The sequence below is a fragment of the Pezoporus occidentalis genome, unplaced genomic scaffold (genome assembly GCF_034315485.1).
Source record: "Pezoporus occidentalis ecotype Australia unplaced genomic scaffold, CSIRO_AGI_Poc_V1 ctg129, whole genome shotgun sequence".
Taxonomy (NCBI): Eukaryota; Metazoa; Chordata; class Aves; order Psittaciformes; family Psittacidae; genus Pezoporus; species Pezoporus occidentalis.
Genome location: NW_026913092.1, coordinates 1,762,025 through 1,783,168, shown reverse-complemented (window position 1 = coordinate 1,783,168; position 21,144 = coordinate 1,762,025). Strand labels below are relative to the sequence as shown.

Below are 21,144 nucleotides of genomic sequence, written 5' to 3'. Positions count from 1 at the left end.
GATAGCGTTTACAAAATAATTCACAATTAAAGTTTATGAGTCATTGTAAAATAGATCTTGAAAAATAAATACAAAGATAACTCATTCCAGGAATTATTCATCTGCTGAACAACTTTGCTGCATTTGAGTAAAAATTAATATGGCAGCAGCAACATGCATCTGTAAATTAATGTGGTGGTTAGTGCATGCTTCACCAGTGTCTTGTCTTAATGGAAACAACTAGGCAGGAAAAAGTAATTAAATATATCTCATGTGAATAATGCTAAGTCATATTAGAGTTGTGGGGTTTTTTTAAGATCTAACAAAAAAAAAAAACTTTTACAAGGGGCCTTGAATAGCCTCTTTATTCTTTAATGTACTAACACCCATCATTCATAAAACACCTTTCAACAAATTTCTTTTAGTAACTACTGTCTCGTCTGAAGATGGCTACTGGAAGACAATTTATAGGTCAATGCATTTTTCAGAACCAGACATCATGATCTATGAGCAATTCTCACAATTAATTTTGAGTGACAAAAGTCATATACTCAATTTTGATTGTCATAAGGTGTTTCATTTGGGACCATGTGACCTTATTATTAAGAAAGTCAAACCACACAAAGTCTATATTAAAAATTAAATATCCTTCAAATTCAAATAGATTAAAACTTGCTTATTAAATAGGAGGTCAAAAGCCCAAATTCAAACTAAGAGCCTAAGTATTCTATTTAAATACTCTGAGTACTGTGTAATATGAAATTATGCTTACCTCCCCTCAGTGATAGTTCAGCTTTCTGTTATCTAAACTTAAAGTGCTGAGATCTCACTGATGGTGGAAAGATTTATGCCACAGAGTTATGAAAAGCATGTGGGAATTTGTGCAGAAATTTCTTCTTCTATAGGTAAAATCACCTTAAAGAATCAACATGACTTTGAGCAAGCTAATACTTTTGACAGGCCAGTGAAAACTGAACTGTTGATTGTTATTTCTTAGGTGACATCTGCAGGTGGGCTGGCACGGTAAAAGCTTTCTGCTCTTCCTACAGACAGACCTTGCCCTTCATAAGAATCGGCTGCTATGAAATTAAGCCAGAGGTGGCTTTTTATAGCCTTCCTCAATCACTCAAGCAGACTAAAAAGACAGTGAACTCCAACCTCCATTCCTTCAAATCCCTTCTCTACTGTGATGCCTATGAAAAATTGAGACGTGGCAACTGACAGCTACTGTCAATAGTGTGGCCAGTATGGTTTTGCTATTACCTTGTGCTCCCCAGCTGCCCCCATCCAATTTCTCTCTCTTGTAAGTTGAATGCAGTAAGTTCTGATTGTGCACAACATGGAGGGAAATGGAAACCGAGTGATTATGAGTGATCTTGTAACAGAAAGAAATAATAGTAATTCCTCCACCAATAGTACAATCCCTATCCCATCCAAACCCTAAACACAATGCTGGCCTCCTCCCACAGCGGACACTGTTGCTGACTCAGGCAGGGCAAGGTAAAAGAATTTTTTCCACAACTTAATCGTAAAAGCTTTCTAACGATATAGGTAGATGCACATTTTGCCTGTATAAAGCAATCGTATGGAGTAATATATGGAGAGGAAAAGAAAAAATCTCCCATGGGAAAAGTCCAGCTTGGCCTTTAAAAGCAGTAACACCCTTAACTGAAATCTGTTGAACAAACATGATCTGCTGGAGTGCCATGCACATATCAGTCCTCCTACAAATGTGAAATATAGCTGTGTCAAACTGCCTTTTAACAGAATTGTTTTACCAAACCTTCATTTCATCAGCCCTTTTTTAGCAGGACAATTTGTGGAAAGGAGTGCACCACAGCAAGCAGTTTTGTAGCTTACTGCTGAAGAGCAGCTGTGTTACAGAGGGATGCCCCAAAGGGAACCTGCATTGGAGACCCATTTGCCTTCCCAGTCCTGATTTTACAAGCAAGAGGGGCACACTTCCCCATCCTGCCAGGGTGAAATAGGCAAGAGGAAAGGTGCACAGCTCTGTGCTGACATGTCTCAACAGCATATTAATGATGGGAGTCAGGTTTCTGAGGCTTTTCAACGGGAAATAAAAAAAAAAAGAGGCATAGGCATCCTATAAACACAAATAAAGCCAAACATACTTCCAAAGCGTAAGAAAAAACATGTTTATAAATATGCTTTTCATATTTAGTTATGAAATAACTCTCTCCATTTCACTCTTCCCTTTCATACGTGCATGAGTTTTACAATGTAATAATTAAAAAGTACCATCTACATAACAAAATCCGTAGAAACAACTGCAGAACCTGTGGTTATTAGCTTGCAATTCAGAGGAAGAATACAGCATTCATTAATGCTTTACTGAGGGAAACCCCCATCCATCTTCTCAGACAGAAGTTTTTTTTTTGTGGTCTCCTCACACTGCAAAACCCCGTATCTTACCATATCTTAACATCTCACAGTTTCTAATGTATCTATTCCCTTAGTGAGCCAGTGAGGTGAGAAGTGCTATCACCTCATCCTGCTCATGGGAACTGAAGTCAGGCAATATGCCTGCACTGCCAAGTAATGCAGTCCCCGAGTAAACTCCCTCATGCAGACCACCTACACTGCTTAACACGAGCTCATTCCTGGCTTCTGTTTGAAGTCAACAGAAAAGGAAGACAGTTCACTCCAAGGACTGCCTCTAATACCACAATGACAGGCTTGGTTTGGTCTGTATTGAACCATCCTCTGATACTATCCCATCCCTAAGCTTATCATGGAGGGGGAGAGCCTGCAGTTCAAACAATCAAAACTACAAACACCCCCAAAACCTACAGAAAATTACAACAGTAATAATAACAACTCGGTGTTGGGACCACCTCAGGTGGCTGAGAAGGGACCCAAGGCCAAATGATAAATACTGTGGTCTTGGCCAACATGCTGGAAAGAGGATGGGCGCCAAGCTCTGAACTGCTCTCAACCACTTGCCTCTCACAGCCTGGAGCACACTGACCACTTTCTCAGCGCCTGGCCAGAGAGCTGCCGTGGAGAGACAGCTTCCCCAACCAAGTCCCCTTCTTCACTTGTAAGCTGATGTTAAGGAAAGGCTTGACATTGGCCTAGGAGGCAGGGATCTCTCCCTAGGGATGACATATGCCACTGGAAAGATTATGTGATCAACCCAAAGTCATGCCAGAGGCCACTGACCAACACCTAGGATTTCTTAATTATCAATAGCCATTAATATCCATCCAAAAGCAGCCTTCCACATGCCTACATAACCACAGGAATGAAACAACAAGGTGGCAATACCAGTCCACAACTTACCTTCAGGAAGATGCAGAACTTTGCCAAAACCAGCCCCACAATCTAATTGCAGAGCTCTTGTTATTTTAACTGGCAGGTATAGAGCTAATTGTCCATCTGGGTTATGAAATCTCACAAATAAGGTACTACATAAATGCACTACTGCCATACAACATAAGTGATGCATGCAGAAGGGAGTCACCATCATTGCCAGGGACTGATGACAATTAGAATGTCTCAACTGATAGAGTTAAATAGATTCCACATTGCTGAAGATAATTCATGTATTTGTATATCCCAGCACACAAAATGCAAGATCATTTAAGGGTATTTTCTCCCCTGCGGCTTTGTTTTCAACTTAAATTTAGTGTTCATTAAAAAAGAGGCATGAACAGCCAAAGAAAACGAAGTCCCCATTTGCTCATGGAAAAAAGCTATGCCCCATACATATGATGAATCAGTAAAAGTGAGCTAGATTTCCAGACATCAACAAAACAACCTCCTGCTGAAATCAGTGATTCCATATATCAAACACCAACAGCTCTGTTATAACATTTTTCACTTCCATAAACTAAGTTTTCTGGAACCCCCTAGAATTACATATTATTTTGATACTGAAATCAGTGGTAGTGCTTTCTTCTGTATTTTAACTATTTCTGAACATCTACAGGAAAGTGAGCCTTGCTGGACAGCACATTTTGTTTAATTTTTATTAAACTAAATAAATTATTTTATTTGACTGAACAAAAACTGGGCATCTTCATAACGAAGCTATTTTAAAAGTAAGCTTTAAGTAGTAAAGGGGACTCTCTGCCCTTTAAGATAAGCAAAAAGACAATTTGCACGTAAAAACAAGTTATGGCTTAAAGAAATGTGTATCGAAATTTAATTACAAAAACTTCTCTTTTTTTCTGACCTGCTCCTTTCCCTTGTCTTCGGGGGGGAAGATGGGGGGGGGGGGGGGGGGAGAAGTCTTAGTAGATAATCCTTAAAACAAAATCAAAAGTTTGTGGGTCTAAAAAAAATGTATTATTTGAACATCATCTTATTCTTCTATTTTTCCTCTATCCTGCAATAACCTTTAGACTACAAATTTCCAGTAAAAGATAAAAATGAAGAAATAAAATTTCCTTTTTAAGCTGAGAATATGATGCCAATTTTGGTAGAAAAAATTACAAGATAATGCTATAGGAAACTGTCTCTAACTGAAAACTTATTCATTCTCATTCACCACAATAAAGCTCAAGCTTAAAAGCCTATATGGGAGCACTGTGCAGGGTTAAAATCACAGCACCAAAAGTATTAATAAAAGCAGGGATGGTAGAACTACAGTCCCTGCCAAATAAAAAATAAATTTACTTATTTCTGTTTTGGGTGGACTGCATTATATTAGCATGTCTGTTTTCATGTTCAGGTTTCATTATTAGATAAACATCAGTCTGACTATATATATATATTGCTTTCAAGCAATGGTTTTCATTGTATGTATCAGTGCGTTGTTAAGCACACCAAAATACGTGTTAAAATCTTGACTCTTACTGTAATGTAAACCTATCTACACAGCACACAGCTCCTGCCAACCTATGAGATGTACTGCCTGCAGCTTCCCTTCCCTCACAAAACACAGATTCCCTCTGAATTATGAATTCAGGACTAATACAGAGCCAGTAGCCTATCTTGCACATGTCAAGATACTGTCGTTCAGCTGCCTGGTCTCTTGACTCCTTGACTTTAAGAAACTTTGAACCAGCTCCTGTGGTAATGCATGAAGGAGTTCAGATGGAAAAACACATGTAGTCTTAAAGCATAAGAAAAGTGAAACTCTTGTGGTTAAATGCCCCTTAACTGTGTAAATACAAAGATAAAAGGTAAATGTAACATCTGAAAATTGACATTATAGTTGTATTTTCAGTATTGACTCCTATGATTCTCCAAAAACAGATGTGCATATAGATACACCTCTGCTTACATACATGTATACCTCTGCTTATAGTTGTATATATGCATATATATATATATATATACAACAGCATTACCTGAAAGACACCAAAATAAACACAGATTAAAGCTAAAAGATTAATTTTGATATGAGGCATTTGAGATGGCTGGCAAGCCTTATTTACACATTTCCTGTGGTTTTATATATTTAAAGAAACATCAAAGGTTTTTAACAAGAAAATTATATCCTCACAGCCATAAAGTATACTCTTATGATTGCATTAGAGTGGCTGTACAGTACTTCTTTGCTGGCTGACAATGGGTTTTGCTACGTTAATTGAATAAGGCATGTGTCTGTGATCTTTATTCATTAAAATTAGCAGAATAATATCTACATTGAAGGTTCATATTGGACTCAATCTGGCAAGCTGAATGAAACAGCTTCACTGGAATTACTCTAAGCTTATTCTTGATGTAACACAGAGCTCTGACAGGAGTTTCTGTGCGAAATCAGTTTATTTTTGCTTCACTTAGTATTATTTCCAATTAGCAAACACCAGAGCATCAGCTCTGATTATCACCAATCAACAAAACTCAGAGAAGAGAAAAATGTCTTGTATTAAACAAAGGTATGGAGACCATGAGATTCTAGGCGACAGGTTGCGGCGGGCGCAGAGCCCACTGGCTGGGTGCATTCCTGTGGCTAGCTGTGACAGGGGAAATGCTGTCGGCGTACCCGCTGAGCTCTGTGGTCAGGCCATGGTCGAAAGCCGTCAGCTGGAATTAGCCCAAAGAACAGCACTTGAGCACGGCTTGTCATTTCTAGTAACGAGACTTGAAACAAGTGGCAGAGGTTTCGTGTATGAAAGCAGAGATCTCCTTGCTTCTAGGATTATCTTCCAGCAAAACGGCAACTTCCCTGCTTCAGCTTTCCCTTTGGAAAAGCTGCTCTTCGCAAACCCAGTAATACCTATGAGCACACAACAGGTGATGGCCCTGCAACAGGCAAATTCACCACTTGAAATAAGAGAATTTTGCTGCTAAAATTATAAATCACTACACACCGAGACCAACCGTAGTCTTTCCCACAATTCTCTGGGCACTGTATTAAGATTTGATGCATAGGAGCAAACACAGGGTCAAAGTTTGTCATCAAAGCCAGAAAGACCTATTACAATTAATATTTTTGTCCTGGTAACTAGGTGGGTTACATCTGAACCCTGGCAAAAAACAAGACCACAAACTACCTTTGATTCATACCCACCCATATTCTGTACACAATACAGACAACATGGAAAAAGATGAATAGTGAGGTAACCTTAAATTAAAAAGACTGACTACTAAAAATTGCAGCTGACCCAGCCACCCCCAGTAGGGTGACTTACAGTACTATTTTCATATTGTATTTAGCATCTAAAGATGTTAGCTGTTCTGCTAAGAACTTGCCTGATAACAGAAAAGAAAATGTTTTCATTTCCTTAAAATTTTGGTGCAAAATGTCATATTTTGATCCAATCCTCCCCAAATCAAAGTTCTAAATAAATAATAATAATAATAATAATAAAAATTAATTAAAAAAAAAAAAAGATGATGAAAAAAAACACCCTCTAACCAACATGGAAATTACCTTTTTTCGGGAGGAAAGCAAACACTTTCCACAATTTTCAACAGCTGGCATTGAATTTCCATTAAGGTAAGGAGAAGAAATTAACATTAAATCTTCCTCAGACACTCCTCTATATATAATAGAAATCATAAACTAAGAGTTTATATTATAAAAGATAAAACACATCAAAAGACAAGCAGAAGGTGGGTTTGTCTTCCAGAGTTTAGAAACAGGAAACATAAGCATTGATAAATCTAGTAAAGTTTTACAGAGAAGAAGTATTTGGAACTAGTGAAACAGACTGATTTTAGAGCTTGGAGGTCCAATAACTTCAAATCAATTTTATTAAATAGCAGCAGTGCTGGGAAAGTAGTATGGCAAAGCAGCAACTGGAATTAAATGCCATTCATCTTGAATTTTACTTTCGGTCTTACACTGAAGTATTCAAAATCCATTACTAAGGACTTGTTTCTTTGTTTCTACCAGGAACATTCAGAAAGGGGAAACATTATAGTGATACCTCATTAAAGTTAACATCTGGCTCTCAGCTGCCCCTGGAAGCACCTCTCCCTACAGTAATGATAGAAAGGGTCTGAGGTTTTGCGAGCCTTTGTGGAAACCCGTCTTCATTTGCTACCTACCCTAATTATTTCTATCTTTGTTCCAGACCTACAAAACTAATTTTAGGATGCTGAAGAAATAAAAGACATACATTACATAAGCTAATACAGTAGAATTAAGCATTAAGTGCTACTACAAAGGGACACAATGCAGAGAAAACACTAATTAAGGAAGGTCTCTTGTGAGCAGTCTTAAATAGAAGCACAGCATCTGTCCACTGAGCCATATGATTGTTCTTTAATAGAATATACATTATAAAGCACTGAAGAGGCACTAGGATGGGGGATATGTTAAACAAACTAAACATTAAAATATATCTGTAATTTTATTAACCTGCCCAATTTTTAGAAATAACTAGCTGAGAATGTACACCAATACTGCATATATTTTTAGTAATTATTTTTAAAGGGCTTAATGAGTTTTCTATCATTGCAATTAAAAGTACCAGAGACGGACTAACAAGCATTTAAAAATCTAGACATTCCTTTCTATGAAGAAACAAAATACTAGGGTTGCATATCTTCTAATGATGGAAATTGATGAGACTGACTATGCTGTAAATAACAAAGTGAAGCTTTACTGAATTCTACAAAAGTTTACAGGATTTGATTTTTTTAATCATTAGTAACCTATTTAAGATAAGAAGCAGCATACGCTTTTTTTTCATAGAAACTAACAAAAATGAGGAAATTAGATGATAAAGCTAGAGACTGAACCAAAACCTACCAAGGGCATCTTTCCATTTTCTTCAGTAACTTTTGGATCAGGACTTCAGTAATGAGGACTTAAACAGCCAAATTCAGTTGATCAGTTAGCACTGAGTATTAAGCAGTACCGCAGTTGCCAGATTTGGAAACAGAATAGGTAGTGAAGAACTATGGTCACAGGAACACACTTGCAGTCCATACAGTCAGACAGCAGACTTCCAAAAGAAGCCAGTAGCAAATCCTTTGGAAGAAGCATCTTTTAACACTAGAAATCACAGACACGCACATCCACTGATTACACTGTAACTGGAAGCTAGTGGGTGGTCCTTGAGGCACACAACGTGATAGCCTCCCAGTCTATCTATTACACATTCTGATAATCTTCTTATCTAGTTATTACAATGCAAAATTCTAAAATTATGATTTATTCATGGGCTTACTTAAGCTATTCTATTCTACTAAACTTTTTTCTTCACTGTAGCCTTGACAGTAGGAGACAAAGCATTTGCGTGAACTATATTGGAGTGCTCCCCTTTACTCATTTTAGATTAGTGTCGTGGTTTAAGCCCAGGCTGTAAATCAGAACCACGCAGCCCTCACGCTCACTCCCACTCCTTTTCTTCCCCACCCCAACCCCCAACCCCCCTGCTCCTGGAGGGATGGGGAGGAGAATAGAAAGAATGTAACTCCCACAGGTTGAGATAAAAACAGCCCAGCAACTAAGGTACAACACAAATCACTACTGATACCACCAATGATAATAATGATAAGGGAAATAACAAGGGAAGAGAATACAATACCACCTGCCGATACCAAGCCCAACCAAGCAGTGAGCCAGCCCTTCCAGGTAATTCCCAGTTTACATCCTGGGCATAAAATACTGTGGTATGGAATACCTCTTTGGCCAGTTCGGGTCAGGTGCTCTGTCTTTGCTTCCTCCCGGCTTCCCCTCCTCTCTGGCAGAGCATGAGCCTCACAAAGTCCTTGGCCAGACTAAACATTTGAGCAGTAACTAAAAATATCGGTGTTATCAGTGGTGTTCCCAGGCCAAAAGTCAAAACCACAGCGCTGCACCAGCTACTAAGGAGAAAAAATGACTGCTACTGATGAACCCAGGACAATTAGTCACAATTAAATCTTACTGGTCATCAGGAAAACAATATATAAGAGCATCCAAAGTATCTTTCAGCAGCCTTCAGTATTCCCCTGCTCTCAATATCATATCTTCCTCTCTTTTCTGAGTAACAAAACCTTCATATCTTTCTTCAGATGGTACTCTTTTTATGTGAAGGTTTTTCTTTTTGCTGTCATTCTCTGTTCCTTTCTTCCTTCCTTAATAGCTTTCTGGATAGGAAGTGACCAAAGACAGACACATTATTCATACTGAATATGACAGTCATTAGTTGGTAAGGCAAGTGCTACACAGAAATACTAAAAGTTTTGCATTCTTTTTTTTAATATACATAGCTTCCTTCTACTATGAACTGAGTAAACACTCCTGAGCTTTTCTATAATAATGGACTAGGGATTTTCAAGAGTACCTGTTGTTCTGTTGGAGAGGTACACAAGAAACATTCAGATTGCACCCTCCAAAGTGTTACCATGTATATTTCTAAAATTATGGATGATACCATATAGCCCTGACTGGTATCTTTAATAGTCCTTACATAGTATTGGCTTTCCAAAATAAATCTGTGTTGTCTTCAAATAAACTGTGTTTACAGATAATTAAAAAAAAAAAATTAGTAGTAAATCAACCCTCAAACCCATCTACCATCTCATGGTATGTTTGAATGATGTTATGTTTCCTACATTTAGTATAAGAAATAACTAGAGTACTGTCTCTCAATGGCTTGCTCTCAGTCTTCCTGTGTATGTATGTGAGAAAATGTGCATGTATGGCAATAAATACTTAGGTATGTATATACATAAGTGGGCATATGCATTTGTGCATGTACATAACTAAATATACATATATATATATAAATATATGTACAGAAACAGTGCCAACCAGTGAACCTGATTTAACATTGGCATAAGCACACCACCTTCAGCTAGGGGACCCCCCAGACACATATCTAGTAGAAACTTCACGGGCCTTCTCTGTTTTCCTAAGAGGAGACATTGAATAAAATAAACTCTACGTGTAACACATATGCAGATCTTACTGACAGATTTACATACGACAAAAACTCATATCTCCGTCATGCACATAACTTGCTGAAAAGGAAATACCATGCATTTCCAGTTACATTATTCTAAAATGATAAAAAAAGGAAAAAAAAAGTTTTAATTTGGGAGGAGACAGCAGAAAGCACTGAAGAAAAGTCAAGGATGCAGGAATGGCAAGGTGCTATATGGTAACAGCTGTGCCCTGCTGCTATCCTGAAATTCTGTACACTGAACAGCAACCTGACAGACACAGGTCTAAAACTGTTGCCAGGGATCACTGTCGCACAAAAGCTTCCTGGCCAAACACATCCCTCTGCAGACATAGTGGCTCCATCCCAAGTCTTCCATCATACCAACATATCTTCTTGGTGTAGGAATTATCCTTGAGGCATATGATCCACTGAGTTCAGAGTCAAATCTGGTAAAGATGCACTGCCAAATAAATGGATGTAGGCAGGGATGAATATACATGCAGGGCCCTTACACCATTCAGACATCGCAATTCTCATTCTGAGACAACTGGTGTGGAAACCCAGACAGGTCATTGACGGTTAAACGCACTCCTAACCTCACCAGCACATGCCTTTCCCCATACATTATAATGATGCACGCTACTGTGATTTCATAGTACACTTGCAAGAGTGTTGTGAGATTCCACTCAGTTTGTGCTTTGCCAGAAGAGAATTTGATTTATGTAATATATCTGTCTCTTCTGAAATAGTCAACAGGTAACACTATTTTTCTTACGTTCCTGCTACTGATTTATTATTTTATGTAAAAGTACCTCAAGTTTCCTCAGAAGAAAGATCATAGTCTCAACTGTGCGACTGAAACATGCATGAAAATGGAAAGGTGTTGGCCCTCACACTGAAGAGTTTCAGGATTCTCAAAACACTTGAGCGGGGGAGCTGGGAACCACAGAAACATTAAGCCTTCATGTCTCACTAGTGGAGAGCAGACAAAATGAATACAGAAATATATCCCTTCTCTGAAGAAACAGAACCTACATCTCCAATGTCTTTATGCGCTTTTCTGCCCCCTTTTTAACCCTTTCTGCTAGTCTCCATCTTCTTCCTCTTTTACAATGCACTATTCACTGAGGACAGCTGTGAAGGACCAGAGAACAGAAAACTTTCTGACGCCACTAGCCAACCAATCGCCAAGTAGTACAACCCCTTGCCTGCCTGCTGATTGTATAGATTTGTATAAATTGTATTGGTCTTTTCAATGCATGAATTAGGTTTCTGTATTCCTTTCCAAAAGCTACAGTGAGCATTACCTAAATTATGAACTAACAATAAAATGGAAATAGTATCTACTGCATTGGCAAAAATCTAGATGTTTTCATTTCCTCCCTTTCTCCTTCTTCATCCACAAACAAAAAATCTTTGTGGGTAACTGCTGCAGTTGATGCCATGACCACTGAAGGACTATTGTTTGTCTGTGTGCTGTTCTTACAAACACAAAATTTCTAAGCACAGAAAGCTGTTGAGACTGATGTCCTTGGTTCATTTGTTCAGACCTAGTTATTGAGGCATAAATAGTGTGCTGTATAACACCATGAAATGACCTAGGAGTACCTATAATGCACAGGTACAGTGAGACCTAGAAAAACAGAGTATCCAGTGCTAAAACAGAGAACCAGCATTAACCGATTTCCTTGCCCTGGTCTTACATAGCTTTGGCAAATAACACAAGGTTTTTCCCTTTTGCAATAGATGGAGTTCCATATATGACTACCTTAGAGGAACATGCAAAGCCTGAATATTAAAAGACCCCACAACCTTTCATCTTCATTCTTCCCCCTTCTCTCCCCCCCTCCAGAAGACCTTTCTTCCAAATGTGCATTAATTTGAAGCTATCACAAGTAAATTCATTGCTGCATTTGAAATGGGTTTTCTTGTTTGTCTAATATGAAAACAATACAAAAGTGCATGAAAAACAGTAGATTAAATGATTCTCTTGAGTCATTGTGGTGATCATGTTTAATTACATGATCTCATGTTTAATTACATTTTAAAATAAAACAAGCATACACTTAAACTGATATAGAATGATGGCTGCTTTGGTGCTGCTGTAGACGTGCATGTAAAGACTTAAAGAAACACATGGATTATTGACCTGACAGGCCATGATGGCAATCCAAAATAGCTATTATGGTCTCTACTGTAAATTCTTACTTCACGGACACCTGACACAACGGATGGCAGCAAGATAGAGGTTTATAATAGAAATGCTGACACAACCTTATCTATAGCTTTGCAAATGGTGCCGCTATAATTAATCTTTACAACTTGAGCATCACTAGATAAGTTGCTATTTTTTAATCATATTAATCAGATCCTGGATGTTTCAGTTGCCATATATTATCATGCAGTGTGCACTATAAAAATAAGATGATTCCCAGCCACTGAAGATCATAGCTGTTATGAAACACAGAAGTATATCCAAACACTTCTCTGCAAGTGCGAACATACCAAATGAAAACCTCAGTCAGTTATCCTTTTTGTGCTTTGCTTCCCAATACTTGGGCTCGATATAATAGTCACAGAAAGCACTCTGAATATATTACAAAAATGTCACTAGTAGAAAAGCTTCATTAAGATCTGCCCCATAGGTTTCAAATTTTCCTATCAGCAGCAAAACAAGTCTACTGTCTTCAGTGATAATGACAGTTAGAAGCCTGCTCTTTCAGAGGGAGGCACTGAGATTATTCTTCATGCACGGCTGTCTTCTTTAAAAGCCGGCTTTTCAGTGCTAGCGAGGAGTGGGTGGCAAAACTCTCACTGCTTTCAGTGGTCTGAGATTTGGAGCCTGGGAATATTTTATGTAAATATTTCTCTTCACATTTTCTCTCCATTTGTCTAACTGATTTACAGTTTTACTTCAGCAAAGAAAGTTTCCTCTCAAAGGTACTATATTTGGTGCAAACTGAACAGATATTGCATTGGAGCTGAAACCCTCTATTTTTACTGAGTGGGTATCACTAACTATAATGAAATTAATCTATTAATAAAGCTTGGCTGCTCGCTATTACCCTGAATTTGCAAACCCTTGCATGCTGCATGGCAGCTTACATGTACCATGTGATATATTCCCACACTGTCAATGCCTACTCTTTTACGGTACCAGTTTTATAACATTTTCTGTAGCAATTCCTCTAAGATGGGTGGCACAGGTATGTTGTCCATGTGTCACGAGAAGTCCCATAAGGAAAGCGCATGCCTGTAATTATGTGTGGTGGAACAGAGAATGCTATGGACATTTCTGAAAACTGTAAGAGCTGTAGCAATGCACAGGAGTTGCCATAGTGTTATTCTGACCCCTGAAGGATGAAAACAGAGTTAACTTCATATCCTTTTTTTTTCCAATTTACTCAGTATACTCTATGAATGTCAAACTCTATACTACATTAGGAGGATTTATTAGTGCTTGCCCAGACTTATCCTCCAGAAATATGAAAATAGTCATGAACTAATGGTGAATCAACTTCAAAACACTGATGTTTTAGGGGAAGCAGAGGTAAAAATGATTTTTCAGGCTTGTTCCATGGTAAAAATACTGTGAGTTTGATAGTTCATTAAATCTAGTAGGTATGTGAAGATCACGTTTATCAAGCGATGTAAAACCCACTGTGCCCTAACCTCTTCTTAACTGAAAAGCATTTTAGTGAATTTTTTCTGGAAGAAATTCAGAGTGAAGTGAGGAAGGACATAGGCCAGTGATGATACGATCACTCATTTCACCTGACTTAAGATTTCATCAGGCTTATATTTTTTCAGAAAATGCATCTGTTAGAGGCCTCAGCAGTGCCTTTACAAGCTTAACTGTATTCCAGAAGTACTCTCCCCCCGCCTCCCGAACAGACAGGAATAGGGATTTATGATTCTAAAATGGCTATTAAGATAAAGTATATCTTGATACTACTATCTTTGTGGATAATCTGGTGAAAAGTCCATCCAAGTTAAATCGCTATGAGTCCTTTGCTCTTTCTCTGCTCATTTCTAAGATGCTTGAAACGTATTAATTGACCACCTTTTAGGTTCCCCATAAAGTAACAGGTGGATTAGGCTGTTAGAGCTGACAATACTTTTTTCTAAAAATCAGTCATGCTGTACTGTAAAATACTAAAGTACCATCCTGCTAAAGCTGTGACGCAGTCACTGCACACACCGAGAGACAACCCTACCTGTGTTAAATATCCTCGGGGTGAAGCAGCACCAGCTCTGCCTTAACACTAGAAGAGGGGTCAGCAGAACACCACGTTTGGAGGCAGGCGACAGCGAGGAGGGGAGGAGGATCGATTTTAATTTTGGGTTTGTTCCTCCTCCGCTCAGCTGTTGCCATGCACTGAAGCCCCAGGTCGCCGAGTGACCTTGTCAAGGAGCCCGCAGCCGGACCTGCTGAATGGTACCATTGTGCAGACTCCTCGCAGGGGCTGCTTCGCTGGAGCCCTCTCCGCGGGTGTGGCTGCACTAGCAACTGGGCAGCCTCATCCTGCCTGGGCATGCTGTCCCGGGGAAACTCCGCCAGGAGCACGCTGAGGCAGAAAAAGGCTTCCTGCGAGAGGCAAGACCCTTGTCAGGAGCAAAGCAAGGATGTCTCTTCTTCTGCCCAAGTCTCCATCCCCCGCTGCCAGCAGCACTACAAAGTTAACCCAAGTGATCAATACGCTATATAAGCATATTATTCCACTATCGGCGACTAATGCCACTGATGTAATCAAGTTACATAATCGCCGTCTTTGCACAAATACATCCATCTTCCTACAGATAGATCTGCATATCTTCTTCCATCCATTATGCATGAACCCAGCAGCAGTACATAAGGGTATGTATTTTTGCACACACTACAGAACTTTAGTGTTGCAGTGTGTTGCACTGCACAACATCATCACAATTGATTGCCTCAACCTTCCCTCATTCCCTCTATCAGAACTGATCGTGCAGAGAAAGATTACCAGTGTGCATTGCTTGGATCCCTTTAAATCTTTAGAAGCTTCCCTTGCTCGCTTCTGTTCTTAAGAAGACAATCTTTTCTCTCCTTTTTCTCCCTGTCTCGCTTCACAAAACTAGCAGGAACTAATTCACACACAGTCCCTCAGCCAGATGCATGTATGTATGAAATACCAAAGATAGCATCTCTGTTTGAAAATCTTCAACTCCCATACACGTGGTATGAGGTTTCAGTAGGTAAGTTGTTGGGGGGGGGGGAATATAAGAGCAGCTGGATATTTTCAGGCTAGTGGCATTAACGAGATTTCTCTACTATCAAGATTTTTCCTTACCGTCCCTCAGTTCATAACTGCCTTGCAGGATTTACAGGCACAGTTGTAACCCGAATTACCAGTGGCATTTAACACCCTCAGCACCAGAGCTCTGTACCACGATCAATAAGGATCGCCACCTTAAAGTTTGACAACTTGAAAAGCAGGATTTCTCTCCCTCCATTGCAGCTATGAAATGCAGCAGAATGCTGCACAGAGCTGGAAACACTTGTTTTAACCAGCGGATGGTATCCGATCATATTAGATTCCATCACGGAGAGCTTCTTCACTATCACCTTTTCAGTCAAAAATAACACAACCGAGGCAAAAGAAAAAAAAAAAAGGGGGGGGAATAAAATACTCCTTCCCAAATCAAGAAGGTGCAAGAACAAGAGAGGGAGGGGGATATTTTTATCTCAAAAATCACTCACCAGAAGACCTACTGCAGTTATTCCACTCAACTGCCAATACCGGCTGGAGCCCTTCATATCAGGATAATGCAGCAATCCCGAAAGTACCCATCATTTCAATCCCACACCACCAAGTTTAGCAATGCCAGGCTTTTTCCTGGATAAAATGACCTTACCCTCAGGAGTCTCCCGCAATATCCCTCCTGTGCGATCAGTCAGCAAGGCGAGCGCCGGTCACCACACTGCGTACTCGGCCGGAGAAGCCCCGTGTTTACTCCTGGGGCTGAGCTGGCCGCTAGTGCCGCGGCGCCCATCCATCCACCGCTGCCAGCCCCGCCGCGGGCGCAGGTAATTCCATACAGACTTCGGCGGCGCCCCCCCACCCCCCCCCCCCGAGTCGCCCCTTCCTTCCTAGTTCAGAAAGTGCCCGCGGCGCCGGCGGGAGGTACCATCCAGGTGTGGCGGAGGGGGGGTGTGTGTTGGAGGGGGCGGCCTGCTTGGAAGCCCCCGCGCCGCCCGCGGGCACCTCCGCACCCTGCTCCCCGCCGCCGCCGCCGAGGGCCGGATCCGGGCTCTGCCACGCACGAGTATCCAGTGAGCAGCAGTCCGGCGAGGTTCACTGGAGCTGGGCGGCTATGGGGAAAGCGCTGCGGATGGGAAGAAGGGGGCGGCGAGGCGGGGGGAGCTTGCTTGCCGGGTCCTAGCACCCGCACCGCCGTGCCAAGGAAAAAAAAAAAAAAGGAAGAGGGGGTGGTGGGGGGAAAATATCTCCAAAGGGAAAAGAAAGAGGAAAAAAATCGGTTGTCCGCTTGCCCCGAACGATACTAATCCCCGGTGAGAATGACAAGTGATCAGCAAAGAAGAGGAGGTCTTGACTGATAACCACAATCCACCCAAAATATCCTAAGGAGCAGAGACAGAGCGGGAGGGAGAGAAGCAGAGGAACTGCAGCGTACGCACGGCTCTCCTGCTTCCACGAGCCGCGCTCGATCGGCGGAGCGCGTCCTCCGCCGGGCCGCCCGCCGGCGGCAGCTGCTGGTACCGCCACCCGATGGACGCCGCCGGGTTGCGCGCCCGCACCGCACCGCCAGCGCCCGCCGATGAGGAGGAGGCGGAGAAGGGTGGGTGTTCGGGAGAGGGAGGGAGGGAGCTAGGAGGGAAGGACCCTTCGAAGAGATCCTGGAGAAACTCCCCGGTACGGGGCCTCCTTCCCGCGCGCCGCCCGCCTGTCCGCGCCGCCTCGGTCCGCCGCGCTGGGGCCGCGCCCGCCCGGGGCAGGGGCTGTAGCTAGGGCAGAGGCAGGGGCCGGGGAGGGAGCGGGAGGCTGAACGCCCGGTGCGCAACATGCGCGGGGGTCAGCCTGTTTCTCATTCCCGAATGGGGTTTAATTTATTTATGTCCGTCCCCCCCCCGCCCCCCCCCGTTCCCCTCCGGTTTCCGAAGCGAAGTGTTGCTTTAGGAGAGATGATACATTATCTATTCTTGGATTTTTATAAGGCAAACTGTGGGCCTCGCTGTTGCCATGGGATCTTCTTTGTGCGAACTCTCTGAACTGTGTGGGAACAGTTTTATTTCCTTCCCTTCAGATTTTTTTTCCCCCTCTTCTCCTCAGTAGCTCTTCTGAAGATATGTAGCCAAATGTAACTGCATTATTGCCAATTAACAGCAGCTGCAAGGTGCATCTAATTAAGAATGTTAATTACTTCATGAAATAAATAGTAATTTGCAGATGTTTATAATACTAAACAAATGTTCCATAAAACCTAACTCTAAAATTCTGACACTCCCCGCAATAAATTTGATCACATTCCTGCACGAAGGTGCAGGTGGAGTAGACATCCCCTCTTCTATAGAACTAGCCCTGCATTCACGCACTTTGGGAATATATACATGGAGTTGGCTGTCCTCAGGTAGACAGTTGTGTCAAGAGGCATTCCCTACTCTTACAACCTATTGCATGGGGTGGGAGGGTGGAGGAGAAGGAAGTGTCTGAGCATTGTGAAGTAACATATACAGTTGTGTATCTGTTTATGTCTGTGTAAATGGTACTCCCCAAAACAGGGACAAAGAGACTAGGCAACATTCCATTACCAATAAATCCATCCTGGCTTCCTTGCAGGGTTGTAGAGAAGAATCCGAACTGCTACAGTTGTTAAACCCCCAACATCTTACAAGAGAAGACAAGAGAGGAAAGAAAAGCAGCACGTGGGAAAGTGTGATTTTATTATGGAACATGATAAAGGATTATCGATAGATAACGTGCCATGCAGAGTCAGTGGGTTGCAGGAGAGGTGGGAGCTGTTGCAGAATTTGTGGAGCTTGCTCACACACCACACCACCTCTCCTTATGATAAAAAGAATGCCATTCTTCATGCTGGATAAAAGAGTAGAATAAACCAGAAATGAATGCAATAACTAGTAATCAAAATTAAATTTTAAACCACAGAAATTAATGTGACTGGTTAAGCCAGGCATTCAGATACTACCATGATGAGTGATCCATATGAGAGGGTAGCTAAAAGACATATGAAAAACTTTCTGGGATTCTCTTTGTGGATCAGTACAGGGCATTTTAAGTTAGCAAAATGACTCATCCTATCTACTTCAGAGAGCTGGTTTGGGTGCTTGATTTAGAAGCCCAGGCATCCTAGCTGGTTGGGAGAGAGGGAAAGCGAGAGAGGCTTCTAACTTTGATTCTCTCTGTTATCCTTTGAGAGAGCTGCTCTCTTACCACTGAGAAGCAGTATCAGACTCCCATCACAGGCACTTCCATTACATGATATCAAGAGTCTTTGCTCCTGGACAGAATGATGAGTGCTTGAGGCTGTTCATGCTCTGCAGTAGTCAGAGTAGGAAGGTGGTGCTTGGGGTTAACATGTCAGCCAGACACTCAGTGCACTTGCCTTCAGTTCCTGCTGTTTTACAGGTTTCTCTTCCACTGATACGCAAGTCATGTAATCTCTCCATCCTTTTGTTTCTTTTCTCTATAATGTGAATTAACACTGTGCTTATTCACAAGGGTGCAGTGAAGATAAAAAGTTAATGTTTGTGAGATGTTTGTATATAGCGGTCATGGGGCTATGTAGGTTCCCAGAGAGGCTGCTTAAGGGTCTGGCAGAAGAAAGGGAAAATGAAAAATGGTGGAAGACAAAAGATGTGAATAAAATACAATGTAATTACTAAAATAGCTGAAACCAGACTAATAACACAGTAAAGATGTAGACCATTCACATGTGCAGAATACAAACCGCCTGTGTTCTTGGTTAAATTCACCCCTGGGTTGAGGAAACTGGTTTGGGTTCATTTCTCAATCATGGAATTGCTGTGAATAGCAATGCAGTTGTACAGACACGGGTAAAGAGATTTTAGATCTCTTTTTTCCTCAGCCATATACTGAATCTCTGTTTGGCTTTGTCCTCCCATCAATAAGTATGGCATGTATAATATAGAAGAGGGTCTCCTTTCTCCTGATCATGACTTGAGTGTTTTCAAGATATTTTATCAAAGAGAGAAGCATAATCTTATTTTTTCTAAACATTGTTTTAATTCTGTGGCATTCAATGCATGGGGTAATGTCAATGAGTGTTGTGCTTGTACTTGCACCAATCCTAACCATTCCCTCATTCTATTATTCTGTGTGTATAATCTTGAGGCATCGTGTCTCTTGAAGTAAGGAAAAGGCACAAACCACATCCTCATCTATGTTTCATTAAGTGACTTTAAAAGGATTATCCCATTTAATGTGTCTTAAGGAGAGCAAAACAATGTAGTCAAAGTAAACTCCCTTTTCTAAAAGTAATACATATTTAAAATGAAAGAGCTGACAGCGTATATGGCTCTGAAGAGTGTTAACATCATGCAGAATGCTTTTGGTTAGTAAGTTCAATTTGCTCAGATGGGTAGCATCCAAGATCTAATACTATGCCTTAGCTGCATGGTGCCCTTAAAACTTCCTGGCCTTGTGTTTACCTTGCTGGCAAGTCTGTCCAGAGGTTCTTGATTTCTCACTACCTACCTGTGGACTTCAGATATTGAACAGTGTTTGCATTTGTATATTTGTTTCCCAATTTTTAAGAAGCGTAATGAGAGAAAAAGGCTAAGCAATACAAAACACCAGCACTTACACATTCTCTTGTTTAGTGTGCACGTGTAATAGAACTACAACATGATACAGATCTAACAGGATGGTAAGCAAGCATAGTTTTTTTTATATGAGGAAAGAAACCCCAAATTTCAAAAATACACCTTCATTCCCCCCCTGAAAACACCAAACAGAAGCCCTGCTCGTGTAAAAATCTACATCTGAATTCTGTAAACTGCAGTATCAATCTAATTGCTAAACAGTTTCAGTAAAGCAAAATGGTCAGCATTTTATCTTTTTTTTTTTTCTTTTCCCTTTTCCAAGCACAATTGTATTTATCTGATTAAAAAACAGCTTCGCTTGTCATGACTAAGTAGTCTGGACTACTTCAAAGAGAACAAGGTAAAACCTGCAAACTGCTATATGGTTAACTTCTCTGATTCTCCTTGAGTCTTGTGTATTTTTTTTATATTTTTAATTTATATAAAATTACATTTTATTTATGTTATGTGCTTTATATATTGTAGATTACATATTCCAGATTTCTAATAAGTCCAGGCAAAAGTGTTCAAGAGAGCAAATACTTCAAAAAGAATAATCCATAATTCCATATTTTATGAAAATTTCAAAAGCAATTTCCTTTGCAGAGGAGCCTGACTCTGAGGAGTAATATCTAGTCAGGGAATAATACTCATCTCATAATAAAGAGATTTAATCACAACAATTCTTGTTTATAGTCTTAACTGCAATTATATTTGTCTCTTCCTGAGCTACATACACATTTCCGTAAGTATAAGGGTGCTGTACTCACTGCTGAGCTATGTTGTCCCAAATGCTACAGTTTTACTATGCTTTTCTTGTTGGTACTACTTTTGTGTGACTAATCCAGCAGCTTTGTGCCGAGCATGCCAGACAGCTCAGGCTATTTGATACACAGTTCTCCCGGGCTTTGCTTTCTATGCAGTTGAGAGAAGCCTTCCTGTGTCGGGAAGGCATCAGTTGTAGGTGGCCTGAACAAAGCACTACGACACCTATAGATGAAAAGTGACATTACATAAAAGCTAAATATCTTGCTACTACTT

General features: G+C 40.7%; 1 protein-coding gene across 3 annotated transcripts in view; it reads right to left on the bottom strand.

Annotated features, from left to right (window-relative positions):
• Positions 1-16,907, bottom strand: part of IL1RAPL1 (interleukin 1 receptor accessory protein like 1) — a 723,738-nt gene extending 706,831 nt beyond the window's left edge. For 2 of the 3 annotated variants that reach the window (XM_062608066.1, XM_062608065.1), the window contains exon 1: positions 16,158-16,907. Coding sequence is in view for 1 of the 3 variants with exons in the window: in XM_062608064.1 (XP_062464048.1) it covers positions 16,003-16,059 (57 nt within the window). In the remaining 2 variants the exon portion in view is untranslated. The other variant, XM_062608064.1, reaches the window with a different exon arrangement.
• Positions 16,908-21,144: the final 4,237 nt, after the last annotated feature.